The 24,454-nt window shown below is 40.8% G+C and overlaps 1 protein-coding gene across 10 annotated transcripts in view; it reads right to left on the minus strand.

Moving 5' to 3' along the window:
- The window catches only part of KLHL3 (kelch like family member 3), a 124,854-nt gene that overhangs the window by 76,594 nt on the left and 23,806 nt on the right, over positions 1-24,454 (minus strand). For 7 of the 10 annotated variants that reach the window (XM_067031681.1, XM_067031684.1, XM_067031676.1 and 4 more), the window contains one exon: positions 10,303-10,409. The exons of the other annotated variants lie outside the window; for them this stretch is intronic. In XM_067031681.1, the coding sequence (XP_066887782.1) occupies positions 10,303-10,409 (107 nt within the window). The remainder of the gene's footprint in view (positions 1-10,302; positions 10,410-24,454) is intronic. 10 annotated transcript variants of the gene reach the window in all.

A 24,454-nucleotide genomic window follows, 5' to 3' on the forward strand; every position in this document is an offset into this window, starting at 1 on the left:
CTGAGAAATTTACCTTATAGGAAATTGGAGACCTATATAAATCATAAGGACTCATAAAATACAATTTAATATCTCTATGAACCAGTAGAAATCACTGTACCAAACTAAGACATCAGTTTAAACAAACCCTGAAAGTGGCAGTAATAATAGTTGCTACTACATGCAGGCCCTCAGGGTTTACACACATTATTTCATTTAGTCCTTGCAACGACCCCAGGAGGTACTAGATATTACTTCCATTTTACAAATTATAGAACTGGTATATCAAGAGGCACTTGCACACAGCTAGTAAGAGGCAGGGCTGGGATCTGAACTGTGGCCTAACTCTAGACCTCATGTCATTTCTAATAAATCCCTCTATAATTTAAACCTGACCCTAACTAATGGCTTTGATAAAAGTATTCCCAAACAAAGCCTATATACAAATTCTGAGCAAACTTATACTTATTACCCAGTAAGCAAGAACAAAGAGAGATGGGATCTTGTCCTCAACACCTAACAAAATGCGTGACATATAACAAGCACTGAAAAAATATTTGTTGGTACAGGGAAAGAAAGAAAGAAGAGAGGCTTTCTTTTGACATCTCATAAGTCCACAGACTCTGATAATTCTAAAGAAGGAGAAATCATCAAACGCTTGGTCATTCTTACTTCTTCACTCACCTCCTCTACTTTGATAAACATTTCTAGAGAACAAAGCATAAGCCCAATAAGTCCTTCCTCTATTAAAGGTCAACCCAAGGCACCTGTTCTGCTGGTTTTTCTCAAGAGGCCCAGCCCAGCCACTTCAGACTCTGAACTTTCAGGAAAGAAGAAATGCAGATGGCCAACAGGCACATGAAAAGATGTTCAACATCACTAATCATCAGTGAAGTGCAAATCAAAATCACAATGAGGTATCATCTCACACCTGTCAGGATAGCTATCATCAAAAAGAACACAAATAACAAATGCTGGTGAGAATGTGGAGAAAAAGGACCCCTCTTACCACTGTTGGTGGGAATGTAAATTGGTGCAGCCACTGTGGAAAACAGTATGGAGGTCTCTCAAAAAACTAAAAATAGAACTACCATATGACCCAGGAATTCCATTCCTTGGTATACATTAAAAAAAAAATAAAACCCCAAAACACTAATGTGAAAAGATACATACATCCCAATGTTCACAGCAACATTATTTACAATTGCCAAGATATGGAAGCAACCAAAGCATCAATCACAGATGAGTGGATAAAGAAGATGTGGAGGTTAAAGACCTACATCAAACTCTTAGAGGAAAACATAGGCAGAACACTCTACGACATAAATCACAGCAAGATCCTTTTTGACCCATCTCCTAGAGAAATGGAAATAAAAACAAAAATAAACAAATGGGACCTAATGAAACTTAAAAGCTTTTGCACAGCAAAGGATACCATAAACAAGACCAAAAGACTACCCTCAGAATGGGAGAAAATAGTTGCAAATGAAGCAACTGACAAAGGATTAATATCCAAAATTTATAAGCAACTCATGCAGCTCAATAACAAAAAAACAAACAACCCAATCCAAAAATGGGCAGAAGACCTAAATAGACATTTCTCCAAAGAAGATATACAGATTGCCAACAAACACATGCAAGAATGCTCAACATCATTAATCATTAGAGAAATGCAAATCAAAACTACAATGAGATATCATCTCACATCAGTCAGAATGGCCATCATCAAAAACTCTAGAAACAATAAATGCTGGAGAGGGTGTGGAGAAAAGGGAACACTCATGCACTGCTGGTGGGAATATAAATTGATACAGCCACTATGGACAACAGTATGGAGGTTCCTTAAAAAACTACAAATAGAACTACCTTACGACCCCGCAATCCCACTACTGGGCATATACCCTGAGAAAACCATAATTCAAAAAGAGTCATGTACCAAAATGTTCATTGCAGCTCTATTTACGATAGCCAGGACATGGAAGCAACCTAAGTGTCTATCAACAGATGACTGGATAAAGAAGATGTGGCACATATATACAATGGAATATTACTCAGCCATAAAAAGAAATGAAACTGAGCTATTTGTAATGAGTTGGATAGACCTGGAGTCTGTCATACAGAGTGAAGTGAGTCAGAAGGAGAAAAATACTGTATGCTAACATATATATATGGAATCTAAGAAAAAAAATGTCATGAAGAGACTAGGGGTAGGATGGGAATAAAACACAGACCTACTAGAGTATGGACTTGAGGATATGGGGAGGGGGAAGGATAAGCTGTGACGAAGTGAGAGAGTGGCATGGACATATATACACTACCAAATGTAAAACAGATAGCTAGTGGGAAGCAGCTGCATGGCACAGGGAGATCAGCTCGGTGCTTTGTGACCCCCTAGAGGGGTGGGATAGGGAGGGTGGGAGGGAGACGCAAGAGGGAAGAGATATGGGAACATATGTATATGTATAACTGATTCACTTTGTTGTAAAGCAGAAAATAACACACCGTTGTAAAACAGTTATATTCCAATAAAGATGTTAAAAAAAGAAGAAGAAGAAGAAGATGTGGTTTATACACACAATGGAATACTACTCAGCCATTAAAAAGAATGAAATTTTGCCATTTGCAGCAACATGGATGGACTTAGAGGGTATTATACTAAGTGAAATAAGTCAGACAAAGACAAATTCTGTTTGGCATCACTTATATGTGAAATCTAAAAAATACAACAAATTAGTGAATACAACAAAAAAGAAGCAGACTCAGATATAGAGAACAAACTAGTGGTTACTACTGGGGAGAAGGAAGTGGGGAGGGGCAATATAGGGTAAGCGATGAAGAGGTACAAACCATTAGGTATAAAATAAGCTACAAGGATATATTGTACAACACAGGGAATACAGTCAATATTTTATTTATTTATTTATTTATTTTTGACTGCATTGGGTCTTTGTTGCTGCGCATGGGCTTTCTCTAGTTGCAATGAGCAGGGGCTACGTTCAGTGTGGTGTGCGGGCTTCTCATTGCAGTGGCTTCTCTTGTTGTGGAGCACGGGCTCTAGGCACACAGGCTTCAGTAGTTGTAGCATGTGGGCTCTAGAGCACAGGCTCAGTGATTGTGGTGCACGGGCTTAGTTGCTCTGTAGCATGTGGGATATTCCCAGACCAGGGCTCGAACCCATGTCCCCTGCACTGGCAGGTGTATGCTTAACCACTGTGCCACCAGGGAAGCCCTGTCAATATTTTATAATAACTATAAATGGAGTATAACCTTTAAAAATTGTTAATACTATATTGTACACCTGTAACTTATATAATATTGTACAGCAACTATACTTGAATTAAAGAAAGAAAAAAAAAAGAAAATGTCTGTTGCACATCTTTTGTCCTCTGTTAACACCATATCCTGTTCTTCCAGATAGATCATGATCTACTCAACGCAGATATTTATTCATTCATTCACTCAACAAACATATATCAAACAGTCCCCATGGGCAAGGCCCAGAGGACACAGTGGTGAACAAGTCATGTTCCCTGCCCTCATGGAACTCAGTCTAGTAGAAAGACAGATAAGTAAACCAACAATTACAAAGTATGTTAAATGCTAGAAAAGGAGGTTCAGCTTAAAAGGTTCTTAAGCAGGGAAGCCTATACCCTGAATTGTATGCAAAATGATGAGCACACAGGAGCACACATTTACTATTTTTTTGTGGAAAGAATCCATTGTTTTCATCAGACTGATTCATAATGATTAAGAACCACTGATCTAACATGAGATCTGGAGGAGTCATTGTTGTTCAGAAGAGCAGTGAGTATGAGGGAAGAATATTCCAGGCAGATAGAATAGTGTATGTAAAGATCCAGAGTTAAGAAAGAACATAACCTATTCTGGGACCATAAGAAGTTGAGTCTGGCAGAAGCACAGCATGAAAAGGGAGGAAGGGGGATAGGAGGCTGGAGATACAAGCAGGGTCTGGACCACTTGAGGGCCTTGTGGGCCATGCTGAGAAGTTTAGACTTCATCCTAAGGGCAATGGGGAGCCCTTGACAGACTTTAAGCAAGTAAGGGATACATTAGATTTTTTATTTTGGAAAGGTCATTAAAGCTACAGCATAGAAAATGGGTAGAACATAGAAAATGAGGGAACAAAATAGGAGGCAGGTTGACCAATTAGAAGGCTGCTGCAGTAAATTAGGTGAAAGATGATGGCAGCCTGGACTAAGGGTCTGTGTCTTGAACTTCTTTAAATCCTCAGGCTCTACTTTAAAACCTTGCACCTAGAAGTCTCCAAGAACCATAAAGAGCCCAGGAAAACAAGTCATGGTTCTCCACGTAGCAAGCACACCACATGCACAAAAGAGCTCTTTTTAGGTGGAAGATTGCCCAAGGGGGAACAGGAGGGAGGAGGTGCATCTTGAGAAGCCAGGAAGGAAAACCTTTCACCATCACAGAAGACTTAGGAAGGCTATGAAATCACTGGCTCATCCTCCAGATCACTGGTATAAACCCAACCCTATTATTCAGCCAAAGAAGCCTCAAGAGTGAGAAAGGAATGGTAGAGTGGCTGCGAAGTCTTTCTGAAGAACCAGACATAGACCACCAACCAGCCCTACAAAGTTGTATGGCAAAGGGAAGAAAAAGTGCATTCAGGAAGCCTTGTGTTATGGAACTCTTCCTCACTCCTCAGCTGAATCCTTACTGTTTTAATTTAGTTTCATGATCTTGGTACAAAGAAAACAGAAGGTCCTTATCCTTTGCACAGTGATCCTGCATGGGTGTTAAGATGGTTATTAAACTCTCTTACCACTAACCTTCATCTGTCTTAAGTCCTAATATCTGGGTTGCCAACTCATTTGGCTAAAGCTGAGACCTATGTCACATGTTAACATTACATGAGAAAAAGAAATACCCTGTCACCTCCCTGAATCCCAGCTAAACCTCCTGCAGGTGAGCAGCCTATGCCATTTAACTGCAAAAGGCTGACCTCTGTCTCCTGTAAAGTAAGGACATTCAAGGCCCTGCCTTTAAGCCAAGGCTATGTGAGAGTCAAAGGAGATAATGAGTCTGAGAACTGTGGTAGCAGGATTCAACAGAGCTGCAATGATGGATATCACCCCAGCACTCAACCTCCCTGGAATCTCGTCCTTCCTCCACTTGGAAAGGTCTTTCTTCTCAGCTAGAGGCACATGGAGCACCAAGTCAGGAAGGAAATGCCTTACTGATATGAAACAGAGATGTTTCATATCAACCCTAACCACCATCAGGGCAGCTGGTATCAGAGCCACCCCACACATCCACATGAGCTCTGTAAACTATGATGTGCTCTACACATAATAAGAGTAAACTTTATTAAGTACCTATTCTGTATTGGGTGCCTTATTTCCCTTACCTGTATCTGTTCCCTGGTTATTGTTATTACTGTTTTATTGTTGTTTTTCCAGTCTCATAAACAAGCAAACAGGATCATAGAGGTTAAGTAAATTCCCTGCAAACCTGTCAGGTGCTGGAGTCAGGTCACGACGTCTCCAAAGCCCTTTCCAAGACACCACACCATCTCCCAATGCAAGTTGGCATTACCACCCTTGTGTTTAATCCTTAGCAAACAGGCCTCTGAATCAATAACTCCAAACCTCTTCTATGAACATTCATAAAACATTTCTTACCAATGATCCTCTCCAATGATGATCTAAATTTCAAGGCTGAGCTACTCCAAGTCCAGACAAGTCTACCGCAGGCCATCTTGGTCAAATCAGTTGCACCTTAATGGGTGCTGGTGGGTGTCTGAATAGTGGTCTCGTTTCCTAGACACTACAAAGGCCTATGTTGAACTACATCCAAATCAATTCTTGAAAAAAACTCACCATTTCCTTAGAGGCAAAACCATCAGGAACCAGGCCCTATCTACTCCGACTAATCTCTCAAGGCCCTCTTTATACAAAGAAAGGATTCTACTCTCTAGTGCTCCCTCCCTCCCTGCACCACTGCCTTGGATTAAGTCTTGCTAAACTGCATGTTATGCAAAGATCTTCAAAATCATCAATACAACATATAAACACTCAGAACACAGACATAGGCCAGGGCCTGGCAGAGTCAGGTATAAAGAAAGGGTGAAACAATGGTTCTATGGGATGAGTGCATGCCTGGAGGTAAGAGAGCCAGGCCCTAATTTTTCTGCTTGCGGCTAGTTGGTGCTCACATTCCAAGCCCCTTGCCTCTTACCTCCAGCACATTCCTGACTCTCCTCCCTATTTCTGCTCACCATATATTCGAAGACACCAGTTGAATATCAGCCTACATCTAATAAAAACTGGACAGTAACTTTTCTTTAAAAAAACAAAGCCGGGGCTTCCCTGGTAGTCCAGTGGGTAAGACTCTGCACTCCCAATGCAGGGGGCCCGGGTTCAATCCCTAGTCGGAGAACTAGATGCTGCATGCATGCCACAACTAAGAGTTCACATGCTGCAACTAAGAGTCCGCATGTGGCAACTAAGAAGTCTCCATGCCACAGCTAAAAGATCCATATGCTACAACGAAGATCCCACATGCCGCAACGAAGACCCAGTGGAGCCTAAATAAATAGAAAAATAAAAACAAATAAAAAAACAAAGCCAACTTAATCAGCCTCTGCATGTAGCACAACAGAGCCAGAAGATGGAACAGCTCACTCCCAGGGCTTCTTTTGGGATGGAGTTCAAATGTCTTTTAGCCATGGTGATGAGCCTACGACACTTAGTCCACATATTCTTTAGAACTTGGTTCTTTTAACACCATAAAATGGGATTGTTTTCAGAGTTTTGGATGACATGAAGGGATCCATAATGGAGTACAAATACTATAGTACACAGAGCCCATAGAAAAGGGCATGATAAAAAGAGGGGAAAAAAACTGACTGGGCTATTTTGCGGAAATTATCTTCCCCTGGGATGGAGGTGCTAGATGGGGAGGATGGGGTCAAGGGGAATCTTAAGTATTCCATACTCACAGGGAAAAGAAGGACAAGACCAGCCCTTCTGGCCTCTCCAATCACACTATGCTGAAGTAGTGGAGAGCAACTCAGGTGACTGCCCATCCCAGATCTTCTCACAGGTTGGCTGCCTGTGGACACTCTCCTGTGGGCACTCAGACCTCAGTTTCACACTTATTACAAGTTATTCTAGGAAGGATATGGTCAAGGAGTGGAGCCATCACAGGACATTTGGGCAATATGAACTCAGAGGACAAAAAAATAAAAACACTTTAAGCCTCAGTAAAAGATCTTAATCATACCACTCAAGCCAGAAGAAAGTCACATGTATTTCCTTTTCTTTGGGGCCTTAAACATGCTGATAGAAATGGACTCAATGAGAGTCAGCTGGGCCTTTTCATTACTAATTTTATGCATTTTGAAGCTGAACCTGATAATTAGAACAAAATTTTGCAATGTTACTTTTTTTTTGTACCTGTTTACCAAGGTTTAAGCAAAACCAAGGGGCCTCAGAAAATACATGAATCTGATGTACTGCTGATGGAAGCATAAGATGGTACAACTGTTCTAAGTGTTGTGGAATTGAGGCACGTGTCTCACAAGAATTCAAAATGTGCACACACTTTAACCAAGTATTTTTTATTCTAGGGATCTAAGGAAATAATCAGGAATGTAAGTAAAGACCAAGTTGCAAGGATGCCCATTTTAGCATTATTTATAATAGCAAAATATTAGAAAGAACTATAATTTCCAACCAATAAGGAAATGGATTTTCAATTCAGATACATATGATGGAATCTTATGAGGCCATTAAAATAATGATGTAGATGTGATTTCATTGCCATGAAAATATATTGACAATATAGCACTAAGTTCAATTAAGCAAATTTTCATTGAGCACCTACTGTATGTAAGATCACGCTAGGCAGCAGGGACATAGCAGTGAATTTATAAGGTACAGTTTTTACCCTCATAAAGTTTATGACTGACCAGGCAAATCAGACAGTGAGGAAGGAATGAGATAAGTAGTAATACTAAAGAGAAGCATAAGCTATCACAAGAGTAAATGTATTACATGTATTTTTTTTTTGCTTGCCCACATTTTCTAATTTTTATTCTGCAATGAACATATGTGAATAGTGTTTGGATGAGTAGATGGATAGGTAGGTGGGTGGGTGGATGGATGCATAGACAGACAGATGATGGATGAATGGGTGGATGGATGGAAGGATGGAAGAATGGATGGTAACCAGATTCAGTGGAAAGCTTGGGCTGGGCAACACATTAGACTGCTTTCTTCTCTTGATTCTCTCCTCCCTTCAATTATGAGAATCCAAGACCTGATCCAGAAGCACCTTTTCTCTCCCTTTTTAAAATCACCTTGTTTTGCTTAGGCACTTCCACTACCTCCAGAGGCAAGTTCATTAGCAAAAAGTGGAGCCAACAGTGAGCCTCTCACTGTTGAGTTGAGTGAGCCTCTCTCAACACTGGACTTTCCAAACCACACAAACAGAGAAGAATGACTGGCAGGACTATTTACTGAAGTTGCAGCTAAATAGCTATTGTAGACAAGATAAATTATTTTAAAAGAAAGAGATGGATGAAGGACAAGGACAAAAACAGAAATAAAAACCTTACTACTAGAGTCTGAGGCTACTCCAAAGAGAATGTGGCTCAACATTTCCAGGTAGTGAAATTAGCTGGTTTTCCAGGCTGCACTGTGGAATTCCTGGCCCAAGGCTCAAAGTGAGGTAAGTGTGCCTTGGTCCACTTAGCAAAAGCACTGCTCCAAGTTGAGGCCAGGTCCTTCACATGATGAGCCAAGGGGGACATACATGTGAGGAACTCTCCAAACGCAAGTGCTAAGTACTCCCTGCCCCACCAAGAACCACTGCTGCCCAGCCCAGGCTTTGTACCACATTAGGAAAAGGGCAAGAGCCTATTCAGCAAAGATGTGCCTGCACTCACCCATCCTTAGCAACACCACATTCATTCATTCAACCTTCACTTATTCAGTCTCCTAAATATCAGGGCCTGGGGTGGGCGCTAAGGACTCAACAGTGACAAGACATAAGACATAATCCGCAAGCACCCAAAGCTCACAATCAAGGGTAGGAGACATTTTGTTCATTAAAACAATATTTTAGTCCTATTATGTACCAGGTACTCAGGGTACAGAAACAAACAAATCTAACAAGATCCCTGTCTTCAGGGAACTGATACTCCAGTGAGGAGACACAGGTAAAAATATATATAAACAACCAACCAATGTGATTTTCAGACAATGATAAATGTTATGAAAAAAAATAGAGTCAAGTTATGGAATACAAAGAGACCTAGTGGGGAACTATGGCTCAGGTGGTCAGAGAGGAGGCAACATTTGATATGTAAACTACAGGGTGAGAAGCAGCAGGTACATGAGACCCCAGAACACGACCACTGCAAACCCCAGGAAATAGATGAGAGCGCAGAGTGATAGTGACCACACTCAGAGGAAGCACAGGGTACAGACGAGTGTGTGGAAGAGACACCTGACCTCATCCAGCTGGCTTTCAGTCAGCAGTGATGGATACAGCACTGCCTGCACCTGGCTCAGGGGAGGTGCTGCAACGTACTGCAGACAATCTCAGCCCGTGGGTTTCAGGGAATTCAGTCTCAGAAATAATACACGTGCAATAGTTGGACAAGGCTATTTGGCATGTCCAGGAAACAGGGACTCCCTGGAAAGTTGGCAAAGGTACTGAAACTGAATGCAGATGGTGAATATACCTCTGTCTTACTCTCCCCACCCCAAGCCCCACCATCACTTCTGCCAACTCTACCGCATTCCTATAAAGGCTAGTGGAGACTCAAGGTCCGTTCCTGGAAAGAACAGCTAAAGAATAATAAGAGGTGGGCCAGCTAGGCCAGCCAGCCCTGGGCCAGACATCCAGAAGCCAAGTTCCACTCATTCACTGTGTGACCTCAGGCAAGTCCCTTCCTTTCTCTCAGCCTCAGGGTCCCCCATCTGCAAAATGACAGCTCAGAAGCCTGGGGATGAAACCAAGAGTCTACATTTCTAACAAGCTCCCTGACATGATTATGATGCACGACAAAGTCTGAGAATTCATGGACTATATGATTCTACATTGTTTCCTCAGAGTTAACTGCAATAGGGGCTGCATGCTTGACTGGCCTGGCTGAGGGCGTGTCACGGTGCTTTGCATCTCCATGGTGCAAAGCAAAGAATCTGGCACACAGGAGCTCCTCAGGGTGGGTGTCACAGCCTTCTTTCCTCCCCCCTCTCATGCCACCACCCTCAATATTCTCCCAGTGGGGCTGCAGCCCCACAACCATGGGTTATTGTTTGCCCCTCATCATACCTGTGAACATCGCACAGAAGTAGGGGCTGCAGGCTGCCAGGACCACACGGTGGGCTTCTATCTCAACATCTTCTGCCACAATCACCACGTCACACAATAGCTGTTTGCTGCAAGACACCAGTGGGAGAAAGGATGGGTCACAGCACCAACTCCCACCCCCAGCCACACAAGGGTATTTTTTCTCCCCCACCCTCCGCATTCCATACTATCACCATCCACGGTTGTCATACACACCTACCATATCTTAAGTTAGACAGGGAGATGGACTCATCAGCTTTCCCTAGTCCCTAATAAGCCCCACATTCACACTTTCCTAAGGCACTCAACTCTGTAGAGATCTAACTACTATGTAGCTGCAAATTCAGAGTTCCTTCATTTGTCTTCACATCTCTGCTCTGCAACTCTACAAGCTATGACTGAGAAAGGGGGACAGCAGTTCAAGGAGCAGTGGGAGAAGCTTTGGGCTGTTAGCTGAGTAACTGAATGAGTGCCAAGGAGCATAAGCATGCCACCGAGGTGTGCCACCAGCTAAAAAAGGTATTAACCCTTCCCCCCCGCCCCAAGGAATCCACTGCCTGGGAAACACTGGTAAGAGGCCAGCCAGATCTGGAGGACTCAAGTATGTTTCTTCCCACCCAGGTTTAACACTAACATCATAAAGACTCCGCCGGTACACACAGTGCTTCCTAAAGACCCTGGGCAAACTCCAATTACTGCAATTATTAAGAAAACTGTAACTACATTTTTACTTGTTTGTCACCCCCATACACTATGAAACTTTAAAAAGGACTTGTTTACTGTTATATCCTAGACACCTGGTTGCATGCATAGCACACAGTAGGCCCTAAACTGTTACTAAATAAATTAATAAAGGAATAAAATTTTAAATAGGATCAATCCACACTCAGAGACAGAATGAATATTTGACTACTTTGAAGACTGAAAGGGTACCACAAGCCCTATCAATCCAAGAATTTTTCTTCTATCAGCCTTTCAAGTTCTTATCATGGCTATTATCAATACAATAGTCAACATTTTTTGAGTTACATGTGCCAGGCACTGTTCTAAGCACTTTTAAAATACATATTATTTCATTTAACCCCCTCTACAACCCTATGAAGTATGACTACTGTTATGCCCCATATTACTAAAAAAGGAAACTGAGGCCCAGAGAAGTTAAGTAACTTTCCCAAGGTCATACAGAAAAGGAGCAGTGGATTCAGGATTTGAATATAAGCAGCTGAACCCAAGAACCCATGCTCCTAACTTCTATAGTATCCTGGTCACCACTAGTCCTTGCTTTAGACTGAAGCACTAGAAGTGGGAGGGAAGACAGGGAGGATAAACACATTTCGACTGTGATCCACTGGTAGTGGTTACTTAGCACACTATACTGGATTGAGAAGTCTGAGGTCATGACTGGGTTCCACGTGACAGTGATGAGATAAATATAATGAGTATGTCATGGTTAATAGATGGAAGAGAAGCTACATATTTGCTCTCCCTGGTATAGCATATTAAACCATTGCCAACTATTCAGACATTAGTCCAGGTTCACTTTTCAGAGAAATAGAGTCATAAAGCCTGAGAAGGCTAGAACCACAAATGCCCTTAGAGATCACCCTATGTATGAAGCTCAGAGAGGTGGCCCAAAGCCACAGAAGCCTTAGTCTTGAATCTAGTTCTGACTCCAGGTACAGTACCATAATTCCTCATGATTGGTTGACACTTAGAATGGGAAAAAACAGTAGCTAGGTTATCTCCAATGGGGAAAGGTGATCAGGAAAGGTTCAGCATATGGAATAAGGTACCAGTGAGGGGGCTTCTGGGAAGGTTGAGACCTCTGAGCACCAAGAGGCAAAACCTGGGGGTGGGACCTCATCCTGCAGTGAACAGCACACCTTACACACGAACTTTATTAGAATAAACCAGCTCAACTGGGAACAGAACTGGCTCTGCCCCAACAGGCTACAAGAACATGGACAAATTGACCCCATCAATTTTCTCATCTTTCTTAGCTGCCTTGGGACATATACCGTGGGGACCAAATGAGATTGCAGATGCCACTTGAGAATAGGCTTGTTTAAATATGGATAAAATATATTGTAAAAATGTATTCCCAACAGTATAGACTCACCTTGGACATTTTCACTTCTATTAAACATTTTGGGGAGAAAATAGAGTTATCACTGCTATTTAAAAGTACAAGTAATTTTTTTTGGTAACCAGTATTTTAATACGGAAAGTGTTGACACAGATTGGTCAGAAATGCTGAGCAAATTTTCAGTGCCAGGTGACGGGCAAGCAAATGTCAAAGTGGGATATCTTACACAAACCCAGAAAAGCTGATAATTCTTGAACAAATGGGAAAGAGACAAGAAGGAATAAGGAATAAAGATGGAGAATCCAGTAAAGCAAATAAATGAGAGCAGTTCTGATAGGTGGGAAGTGTATCTCAAGGCCAGAGAAACTCTAACCTGGGAGAGTGACCAAGAAAAACTTGCCACAAAGTCAAGGTAGGCTTTCCCAGGTGGTGGGAAAGCCTGTCTAGACACTGGAGACATCTCAGTCTCCACTATGCAGGGAAAAGGGAAGAGGCAGCTCTACAAGCACTGCATGGCTCACAAGCACTTCTATTTCCAATTACCAGAGATCCTGTGAGATCCTTTTTTCTGAAGTATCATACACTACTCCAAAGGACAGTCTTGAGGAGACCAAAATAGGGCTATACACACTGTGATTTGTAGGAAATAGAGTAGAGCTGTTAGGAAGGAGCTCAGGCCCTGGAATCAAAGTGACCAGAGTTCATGTCCCCTGAGTATCATAGAATTGACATGTGTTGTAAACAAGATAAAGAATAGTGCTAATAGTAAACATTCAGTAAATATTTATTTCTTTTCTTCCTTTTTTCCACAAAATACTTCAATCAAGATTAGAGTAAGTTTTGGACATGGTAAATTTGAGCTGTCTTTTGGACATGTAAGTGGGGCTGTCAAGTAGGCAAGTGGATACTAGGGTCTGGAGTTCAGAGGTGGGAAATGGTTAAGAAGTTGGGGGAAAGGGGAGGAACCAACAAAAGAGATGAGAAAACAGCCAGTGGGATAGGATGGAAACCAAAAGAGTGTGGCGTCCAAGAAGCCAAGTAAAGAGAGGGCTACCAAAAGGAAGGAATGATCAATTGTACCAAATACTGCTGATAAGTAAGATAACATTAGGGTGGCTAGCCAGGGCAGTTAGTCAAGGAAATTAAATAAAAGGCATCCAAATTGGAAAGAAAGAAATAAAACTATCTCTTCACAAATGACATGATCTGGTACATATAAAATCCCAAGGAATCCACTAAAAAACTACTAAAATAAATAAACGAGTATAAGGAGGTTGCAGAATACAAGATCAATACACAAAAATCAACTGTGTTTCTGTACACTTGCAGTGAACAATCCCAAAATGATATTTTTTAAATTCCATTTACAATAGCATCAAAAAGAATAAAATACTTTAGGAATAAATTTAACAAAAAAATTCAAAACCTATACCCTAAAACTATAAAACACAGTTGAAGAAAATTAAAGAAGACTTAAATAAGTGGAAAGACCTCCAGTGTTCATGAATTGGAAGATTAATACTGTTAAGATGGCAATTCTCCCCCAAAATGTTCTACAGATTCAATACAATTTCTATCAAACTCTCAGCTGGCTTCTTTGCAGAAAGTGACAAGCTGAGCCTAAAATTCAAATGTAAATGCAAGGGACCTAGAATGGCCAAAACAACCTTGAAAAAGAACACAGTTGAAGAACTCAGGTTTCCCAACTTCAAAACACTACAAAGCTAAAGACAGTGTAGTAATAGCACAAGGATAGATACATAGATCAACAGAATAGAATTGAGAGTTTAAAATAAACCCTCACATTCACAGTTAATTGATTTCTGAAAAGGATGCTAAGACCATTCAACCAGGAGAGAATAATCTTTTCAACAAATGCTGCTAGGATAACTGGATATCCACATGCAAAAGAATGAAGTTGGACCCCTACCTCACACCATACACAAAAATTAACTCAAAATGGATCAAAGACCTAAATGTAAGAGCTAAAACTATAAAACTCTTAGAAGAGACACTGGGGTAAATCTTCATGACTTTGGATTAGGCAGTGGTTTGTTAGATAGGACACTAAAGCACAAACAAAAAAATACATTAGACATCAAAGTTTACAACTTTTGTGCCTCAGGACATCAGGAAAATGAGAAGAAAACCTACATAATGAAAGAAAAACTTTGTAAATCATATGTCTAATAAGAAGCTTATATCTAGAATATATAAAGAACTTGAAACTTTACAACTCAATAATAAGTAGACATATAACCCAATTTAAAATAGGCAAAGTATCTTAATAGACATTCTCCAAATAAGATACAGAAATGGCCAATGATCACATGAAAAGGTGCTCAACATCATTAGTCATCAGAGAAATGTAAATCAAAACCACAGTGAGATAACTCCTCACACATACTAGGATGGTTATAATCAAAAACACAGAAAATAACAAGTGTTGATGAGGATATGGAGAAATTGGAACCTTCATACACTGCTGATGGAAATGTAAAGTGGTACAGCTGCTGTGGAAAACAGTCTGACAGTTCCTCAAAAGGTTAAACACAGAGTTGTCATTTGACCCAGGAATCCCACTCCCAAGAGAAATAAAACATACATCCACACAAAAACTTGTACCTGAATGTTCACAGCAGCATTATTCATAATAGCCAAATGGCCTCAAATCTGTATATCCATACAATGAAATATTATTCAGCAATAAAAAGGAATGAAATACTGAGACATGCTACAGCATTAATGAACTTTGAAAACACTATGCTAAGTAAAAAAAGTTAGTCACAAAAGACACATTATATGATTCCAAAATAGGCAAATCATAAAGACAGAAAGTAGATTAGTGGTTGTCTAGTACTGGGGGGGTGAGTGAATAGGGATAACAGGGGGATTACTGCTAAAGTATACAGGGTGATGAAAGTATTCTAAAATTGATTGATGGTTGCCCAATTCTGTGAATATAGTAAAAGCCATTAAATTGTACACTTTAAATGGGTGAATTGTATGGTATATGAATTATATCTTGATGAAGCTGTTACCAAAAAAAGAAAAACAGCATATACATCTGCAAAAAATGAAAATTCTAAATAAAAAAGATATATGCACCCCAATGTTCATAGCAGCAATATTCACAATAGCCAAGACATGGAAGCAATCCAAGTGTCCAGATGATTGGCTTAAGAAGATGTGATACACACACACACACACACACACACACACACACACACACAAAATGGAATATTATCCAGCAATAAAAAAGAATGAAAAATCTCCATTTGCAGCAACATGGATGGACCTAGAGAATACTATGCTTAGTGAAATAAGTCAGACAGAGAAAGACAAATACTATATCACTTAACATATGAAATCTAAAAAAATAATACAAATGAACGTATATACAAAACAGAAACAGACTCACAGACATAGAAAACAAATTTATGGTTACAAAAGGGGAGGGGGAGGGCAAATCAGGAATATGGCATTAAAAGATATAAACTACTATACATAAAAGAGATAAGCAAGAGAATGGGAGAAAATATTTGCAAATGAAGCAACTGACAAAGGATTAATATCCAAAATTTATAAGCAACTCATGCAGCTCAATAACAAAAAAACAAACAACCCAATCCAAAAATGGGCAGAAGAACTAAATAGACATTTCTGCAAAGAAGATATACAGATAGCCAACAAACACATGAAAGAATGCTCAACATCATTAATCATTAGAGAAATGCAAATCAAAACTACAATGAGATATCATCTCACACCGGCCAGATTGGCCATCATCAAAAACTCTAGAAACAATAAATGCTGGAGAGGGTGTGGAGAAAAGGGAACACTCTTGCACTGCTGGTGGGAATGTAAAATGATACAGCCACTATGGAGAACAGTATGGAGGTTCCTTAAAAAACTACAAATAGAACTACCATATGACCCAGCAATCCCACTACTGGGCATATACCCTGAGAAAACCATAATTCAAAAAGAGCCATGTACCAAAATGTTTACTGCAGCTCTATTTACGATAGCCAGGACATGGAAGCAACCTAAGTGTCCATCAACAGATGACTGGATAAAGAAGATGTGGCACATATATACAATGGAATATTACTCAGCCATAAAAAGAAATGAAACTGAGTTATTTGTAATGAGGTGGATAGACCTGGAATCTGTCATACAGAGTGAAGTACGTCAGAAACAGAAAGACAAATACCGTATGCTAACACATATATATGGAATCTAAAAAAAAAAAAAAAAAATGTCATGAAGAGATTAGTGGTAGGATGGGAATAAAACACAGACCTACTAGAGCATGGACTTGAGGATATGGGGAGGGGGAAGGGTAAGCTGTGAGGATGTGAGAGAGTGTCAGGGACATATACACACTACCAAATGTAAATTAGATAGCTAGTGGGAAGCTGCAACATAGCACAGGGAGTTCACCTCTGTGCTTTGCGACCACCTAGAGGGGTGGGATAGGGAAGGTGGGAGGGAGGGTGACACAAGAGGGAAGAGTTATGGGAACATATGTATATGTATAACTGATTCACTTTGTTGTAAAGGAGAAACTAACACACTATTGTAAAACAGTTATACTCAAATAAAAATGTTTTAAAAAAAAAGAGATAAGCAAGAAAGATTTACTGTACAGCACAGGAAATTATACTCAATATCCTATAATAACCTATAATGGAATATAATCTGAAAAAAATGAATCAGTATGCTATACACTTGAAACTAACACAATATTGTAAATCAACTATGCTTCAATTTTTAAAAGTTATACTAAAGGGGACGGCTTAAAGATGGCGGAAGAGTAAGACGCGGAGATCTCCTTCCTCCTCACAGAGACATCAGAAATACATCTACACGTGGAACTTCTCCTATAGAACACCCACTGAACGCTGGAAGAAGACCTCAGACCTCCAAAAAGGCAAGAAACTCCCCACATATCTGGGTAGGGCAAAAGAAAAAAGAATAAACAGGGACAAAAGAATAGGGACGGGACCTACGCCAGTGGGAGGGAGCCGTGAAGGAGGAAAGACTCCCACACACTAGAGGCCCCTTCGCGGGCAGAGACTGCGGGCCCCGGAGGGGGAAGCTCCGGAGCCGCGGAGGAGAGCGCAGCCACAGGGGTGCGGAGGGAAAAGCGGAGAGATTCCCGCAGAGGATCGGTGCCGACCGGCACTCACCAGCCCGAGAGGCTTGTCTGCTCGCCCGCCGGGGCGGGCGGGGCCGGGAGCTGAGGCTCGGGCTTCAGTCGGATCCCAGGGAAAGGTCTGGAGTTGGCAGAGTGAAGACAGCTTGAAGGGGGCTAGTGTGCCACGGCTGGCCGGGAGGGAGTTCGGGAGAAGTCTGGAGCTGCCGAAGAGGCAGGAGACCTTTTCCTCCCTCTTTGCTGCCTGGGCGCAAGGAGAGGGGATTAAGTGCGCCGCTTGAAGGAGCCCCAGGGGCGGGCGCGGAGCTGCCGAAGAGACAAGAGATTTTTTCTTGCCTCTTTGCTTCCTCGGGTGTGAGGTGAGGGGATTAAGAGCACCGCGTAGAGGAGCTCCAGAAACGGGCGCGAGCCGCGTCTGTCGGCACGGACAGTAGAGACGGGTGTCGGACGCTAAGGTTGCTGCTGCCACCACCAAGAGGCCTGTGTGTGAGCACAGGTCACTCTCCACACCGGCCCTCCCGGGAGCCCGTGCAGTCCGCCACTGCCGGGGTCCCGGGATCCAGGGACAGCTTCCCCGGGAGAACGCACGGCGAGCCTTGGGCCTATGCAGCGTCACGTCGGCCTCTGCCGCCGCGGACTCGCCCCGCCCCCGTGCCACTCCCTCCCCCCAGCCTGAGAGAACTGGAGCCCCCGAATCAACTGCTCCTTTAACATCGTCCTGTCTGAGCAAAGGGCAGTCGCCCTCGGACAACCTACACGCAGAGGCGGGACCAAGTCCAAAGCTGAACCCCAGGAGCTGTGCGAACAGAGAGGAGAGGGGGAGGTCTCTCCCAGCAGCCTCAGAAGCTGCGGATTAAAGCTCCACAATCAACTTGAAGTGCCCTGCATCTGTTGAAAACCTGAATAGACAACGAATCATCCCAAGTTGAGGAGGTGGACTTTGGGAGCAAGATATACTATTATTTTCCCCTTTTTTTTCTTTTTGTGAGTGTGTATGTGTGTGCTGCTGTGTGAGATTTTGTCTGTATAGCTTTGCTTGCACCATTTGTCCTAGGGTTAGACTGACCCATTTTTCTGTTTTTTTGTTTGTTTGTTTTTGTGAGTGTGTATGTGTGTGCTGCTGTGTGAGATTTTGTCTGTATAGCTTTGCTTGCACCATTTGTCCTAGGGTTAGACCGACCCATTTTTCTGTTTTTTTTTTTTTTTTAAAGGAAATTTTTCTTCTTAATAATTATTTTTTATTTTAATAACTATACTTTATACTACTCTGTCTTCTCCCTTTCTTTCTTCCTTTCTTCCTTCCTTTCTTCCCTCCTTCCCTCCTTTCTTCCTTACTTCCCCCCTTCTTTCCTCCCTTCCTCTCTTCCTTCCTCCCTTTCTTCCTCTGCACCTTCCTTCCTTCCTTTCTTGCTTCCTTCCTTCATTTCTTCCTTCCTTTCTTCCTTCCTTCCCTCCCTCCCTCCTTCCTTCCTTTTCTTTCCTCTCTATTTATTCTACCTTTTATTTTGAGCCGTGTGGATTAAAGGTTCTTGGCGCCCCAGCCAGGCACCAGGGCGGTGTCCCTGAGGTGGGAGAACCAACCTCAAGACACTAGTCCACAAGAGACCTCCGAGCTCCACGTAATATCAGACGGCGAAAATCTCCCAGAGACCTCCATCTCAACACCAAGACCCAGCTTCACTCAAGGACCAGCAAAGAACAGTGCTGGACACCCTATGCCCAACAAAGAGCAAGACAGGTCTACAGCCCCATCCATTAGCAGAGAGGCTGCCTAAAATCATAATAAGGTTACCAACATCCCCAAACACACCACCAGACGAGGACCTGCCCACCAGAAAGACAAGATCCAGCCTCATCCACCAGAACAGAGGCACTAGTCCCCCCAACCAGGGAATCTACTCAACCCACTGAACCAACCTTAGCCACCGGGGACAGCCACCAAAAACAACAGAAACTACAAACCTGCAGCGTGCAAAAAGGAGACCTCAAACACAGTAAGATAAGCAAAATGAGAAGACAGAAAAACACACAACAGATGAAGGAGCAAGATAAAAACACACCAGACCTAACAGATGAAGAGGTAATAGCCAATCTACCTGAAAGAGAATTTAGAATAATGATGGTGAAGATGATGCAAAATCTTGGAAATAGAATGGACAATTTGCAAGAAACAGTTAACAGGGACCTAGAAGAAATAAAGAGGAAGCAAGAAACGATGAGCAACACAATAAATGAAATTAAAAATACTCTAGATGGGATCAATAGCAGAATAACTGAGGCAGAAGGACGGATAAGTGACCTGGAAGATAAAATAGTGGAAATAACTACTGCAGAGCAGAAGAAAGAAAAAAGAATAAAAAGAACTGAGGACAGTCTCAGAGACCTCTGGGACAACATTAAACGCACCAACATTCGAATTATAGGGGTCCCAGAAGAAGAAGAGAAAAAGAAAGGGACTGAGAAAATATTTGAAGAGATTATAGTTGAAAACTTCCCTAATATAGGAAAGGAAATAGTCAATCAAGTCCAGGAAGCACAGAGAGTTCCATACAGGATAAACCCAAAGAGAAACACGCCAAGACACATAATAATCAAACTGTCAAAAATTAAATACAAAGAAAACATATTAAAAGCAGCAAGGGAAAAACAACAAATAACACACAAGGGAATCCCCATAAGATTAACATCTGATCTTTCAGCAGAAACTCTACAAGCCAGAAGGGAGTGGCAGGACATATTTAAAGTGATGAAGGAAAAAAACCTACAACCAAGATTACTCTACCCAGCAAGGATCTCATTCAGATTTGATGGAGAAATTAAAACCTTTACAGACAAGCAAAAGCTGAGAGAGTTCAGCACCACCAAACCAGCTCTACAACAAATCCTAAAGGAACTTCTCTAGGCAAGAAACACAAGAGAAGGAAAAGACCTACAAGAACAACCCGAAACAATTAAGTAAATGGTAATAGGAACATACCTATCGATAATTACCTTAAATGTAAATGGATTAAATGCTCCCACCAAAAGACACAGACTGGCTGAATGGATACAAAAACAAGACCCATATATATGCTGTCTACAAGAGACCCACTTCAGACCTAGGGACACATACAGACTGAAAGTAAGGGGATGGAAAAAGATATTCCATGCAAATGGAAATCAGAAGAAAGCTGGAGTAGCAACTCTCATATCAGACAAAATAGACTTTAAAATAAAGACTATTACAAGAGACAAAGAAGGACACTACATAATGATCAAGGGATCGATCCATGAAGAAGATATAACAATTGTAAATATTTATGCTCCCAACATAGGAGCACCTCAATACATAAGGCAAATACTAACAGCCTTAAAAGGGGAAATCGACAGTAACACAATTATAATGGGGGACTTTAACACCCCACTTTCACCAATGGACAGATCATCCAAAATGAAAATAAATAAGGAAACACAAGCTTTAAATGATACATTACACAAGATGGACTTAATTGATATTTATAGGACATTCCATCCAAAAACAACAGAATACACATTTTTCTCAAGTGCTCATGGAACATTCTCCAGGATTGATCATATATTGGGTCACAAATCTAGCCTTGGCAAATTTAAGAAAATTGAAATCGTATCAAGTATCTTTTCCAACCACAACGCTATGAGACTAGATATCAATTATAGGAAAAGATCTGTAAAAAATACAAACACATGGAGGCTAAACAATACACTACTTAATAACGAAGTGATCACTGAAGAAATCAAAGAGGAAATCAAAAAATACTTAGAAACAAATGACAATGGAGACACAACGACCCAAAACCTATGGGATACAGCAAAAGCAGTTCTAAGAGGCAAGTTTATAGCAATACAATCATACCTTAAGAAACAGGAAACATCTCGAATAAACAACCTAACTTTGCACTTAAAGCAATTAGAGAAAGAAGAACAAAAAAACCCCAAATTTAGCAGAAGGAAAGAAATCATAAAGATCAGATCAGAAATAAATGAAAAAGAAGTGAAGGAAACAATAGCAAAGATCAATAAAACTAAAAGCTGGTTCTTTGAGAAGATAAATAAAATTGATAAACCATTAGCCAGACTCATCAAGAATAAAAGGGAGAAGACTCAAATCAATAGAATTATAAATGAAAAAGGAGATATAACAACAGACACTGCAGAAATACAAAAGATTATTAGAGATTACTACAAGCAACTGTATGCCAATAAAATGGACAACCTGGAAGAAATGGACAAATTCTTAGAAATGCACAAACTGCCGAGACTGAACCAGGAAGAAATAGAAAATATGAATAGACCAATCACAAGCACTGAAATTGAAACTGTGATTAAAAATCTTCCAGCAAACAAAAGCCCAGGACCAGATGGCTTCACAGGCGAATTCTATCAGACATTTAGAGAAGAGCTAACGCCTATCCTTCTCAAACTCTTCCAACAGATAGCAGAGGGAGGAACACTCCCAAACTCATTCTATGAGGCCAACATCACCCTGATACCAAAACCAGACAAAGACGTCACAAAGAAAGAAAACTACAGGCCAATATCACTGATGAACATAGATGCAAAAATCCTCAACAAAATATTAGCAAACAGAATCCAACAGCACATTAAAAGGATCATACACCATGATCAAGTGGGGTTTATCCCAGGAATGCAAGGATTCTTCAATATACGCAAATCAATCAATGTGATACACCATATCAACAAACTGAAGGAGAAAAACCATATGATCATCTCAATAGATGCAGAGAAAGCTTTTGACAAAATTCAACACTCATTTATGATAAAAACCTTGCAGAAAGTAGGCATACAGGGAACTTTCCTCAACATAATAAAGGCCATATATGACAAACCCACAGCTAGCATCATTCTCAATGGTGAAAAACTGAAACCATTTCCACTAAGATCAGGAACAAGACAAGGTTGCCCACTCTCACCACTCTTATTCAACATAGTTTTGGAAGTTCTAGCCACAGCAATCAGAGAAGAAAAAGAAATAAAAGGAATCCAGATAGGAAAAGAAGAAGTAAAGCTGTCACTGTTTGCAGATGACATGATACTATACATAGAGAATCCTAAGGATGCTACCGGAAAACTACTAGAGCTAATCAATGAATTTGGTAAAGTTGCAGGATACAAAATTAATGCACAGAAATCTCTGGCATTCTTATACACTAATGATGAAAAATCTGAGAGTGAAATTAAGAAAACACTCCCATTTACCATTGCAACAAAAAGAATAAAATATCTAGGAATAAACCTACCTAAGGAGACAAAAGACTTGTATGCAGAAAACTATAAGACACTGATGAAAGAAATTAAAGATGATACAAATAGGTGGAGAAATATACCATGTTCTTGGATTGGAAGAATCAACATAGTGAAAATGACTATACTACCCAAAGCAATCTACCGATTCAATGCAATCCCTATCAAATTACCACTGGCATTTTTTACAGAACTAGAACAAAAAATTTCACAATTTGTATGGAAACACAAAAGACCCCGAATAGCCAAAGCAATCTTGAGAACGAGAAATGGAGCTGGAGGAATTAGGCTCCCTGACTTCAGACTCTACTACAAGGCTACAGTAATCAAGACAATATGGTACTGGCACAAAAACAGAAATATAGATCAATGGAACAGGATAGAGAGCCCAGAGATAAACCCACACACATATGGTCACCTTATCTTTGATAAAGGAGGGAAGGATATACAGTGGAGAAAAGACAGCCTCTTCAATAAGTGGTGCTGGGAAAACTGGACAGCTACATGTAAAAGTATGAAATTAGAACAATCCCTAACACCACACACAAAAATAAACTCAAAATGGGTTAAAGACCTAAATGTAAGGCCAGACACTATCAAACTCTTAGAGGAAAACATAGGCAGAACACTATACGACATAAATCACAGCAAGATCCTTTTTGACCCATCTCCTAGAGAAATGGAAATAAAAACACAAATAAACAAATGGGACCTAATGAAACTTAAAAGCTTTTGCACAGCAAAGGATACTATAAACAAGACCAAAAGACAACCCTCAGAATGGGAGAAAATATTTGCAAATGAAGCAACTGACAAAGGATTAATTTCCAAAATTTATAAGCAACTCATGCAGCTCAATAACAAAAAAACAAACAACCCAATCCAAAAATGGGCAGAAGACCTAAATAGACATTTCTCCAAAGAAGATATACAGATTGCTAACAAACACATGAAAGAATGCTCAACCTCATTAATCATTAGAGAAATGCAAATCAAAACTACAATGAGATATCATCTCACACCGGTCAGATTGGCCATCATCAAAAACTCTAGAAACAATAAATGCTGGAGAGGGTGTGGAGAAAAGGGAACCCTCTTGCACTGCTGGTGGGAATGTAAATTGATACAGCCGCTATGGAGAACAGTATGGAGGTTCCTTAAAAAACTACAAATAGAACTACCATACGACCCAGCAATCCCACTACTGGGCATATACCCTGAGAAAACCATAATTCAAAAAGAGTCATGTACCAAAATGTTCATTGCAGCTCTATTTACGATAGCCAGGACATGGAAGCAACCTAAGTGTCCATCAACAGATGAATGGATAAAGAAGATGTGGCACATATATACAATGGAATATTACTCAGCCATAAAAAGAAATGAAACTGAGTTATTTATAATGAGGTGGATGAACCTGGAGTCTGTCATACAGAGTGAAGTAAGTCAGAAGGAGAAAAACAAATACCGTATGCTAACACATATATATGGACTCTAAGGGAAAAAAATGTCATGAAGAGATTAGTGGTAGGACGGGAATAAAACACAGACTTACTCGAGCATGGACTTGAGGATATGGGGGGGGGAGGGGTGGGCTGTGACGAAGT

This window comes from Kogia breviceps, chromosome 4 (assembly GCF_026419965.1).
Source record: "Kogia breviceps isolate mKogBre1 chromosome 4, mKogBre1 haplotype 1, whole genome shotgun sequence".
Lineage (NCBI taxonomy): Eukaryota > Metazoa > Chordata > Mammalia > Artiodactyla > Physeteridae > Kogia > Kogia breviceps.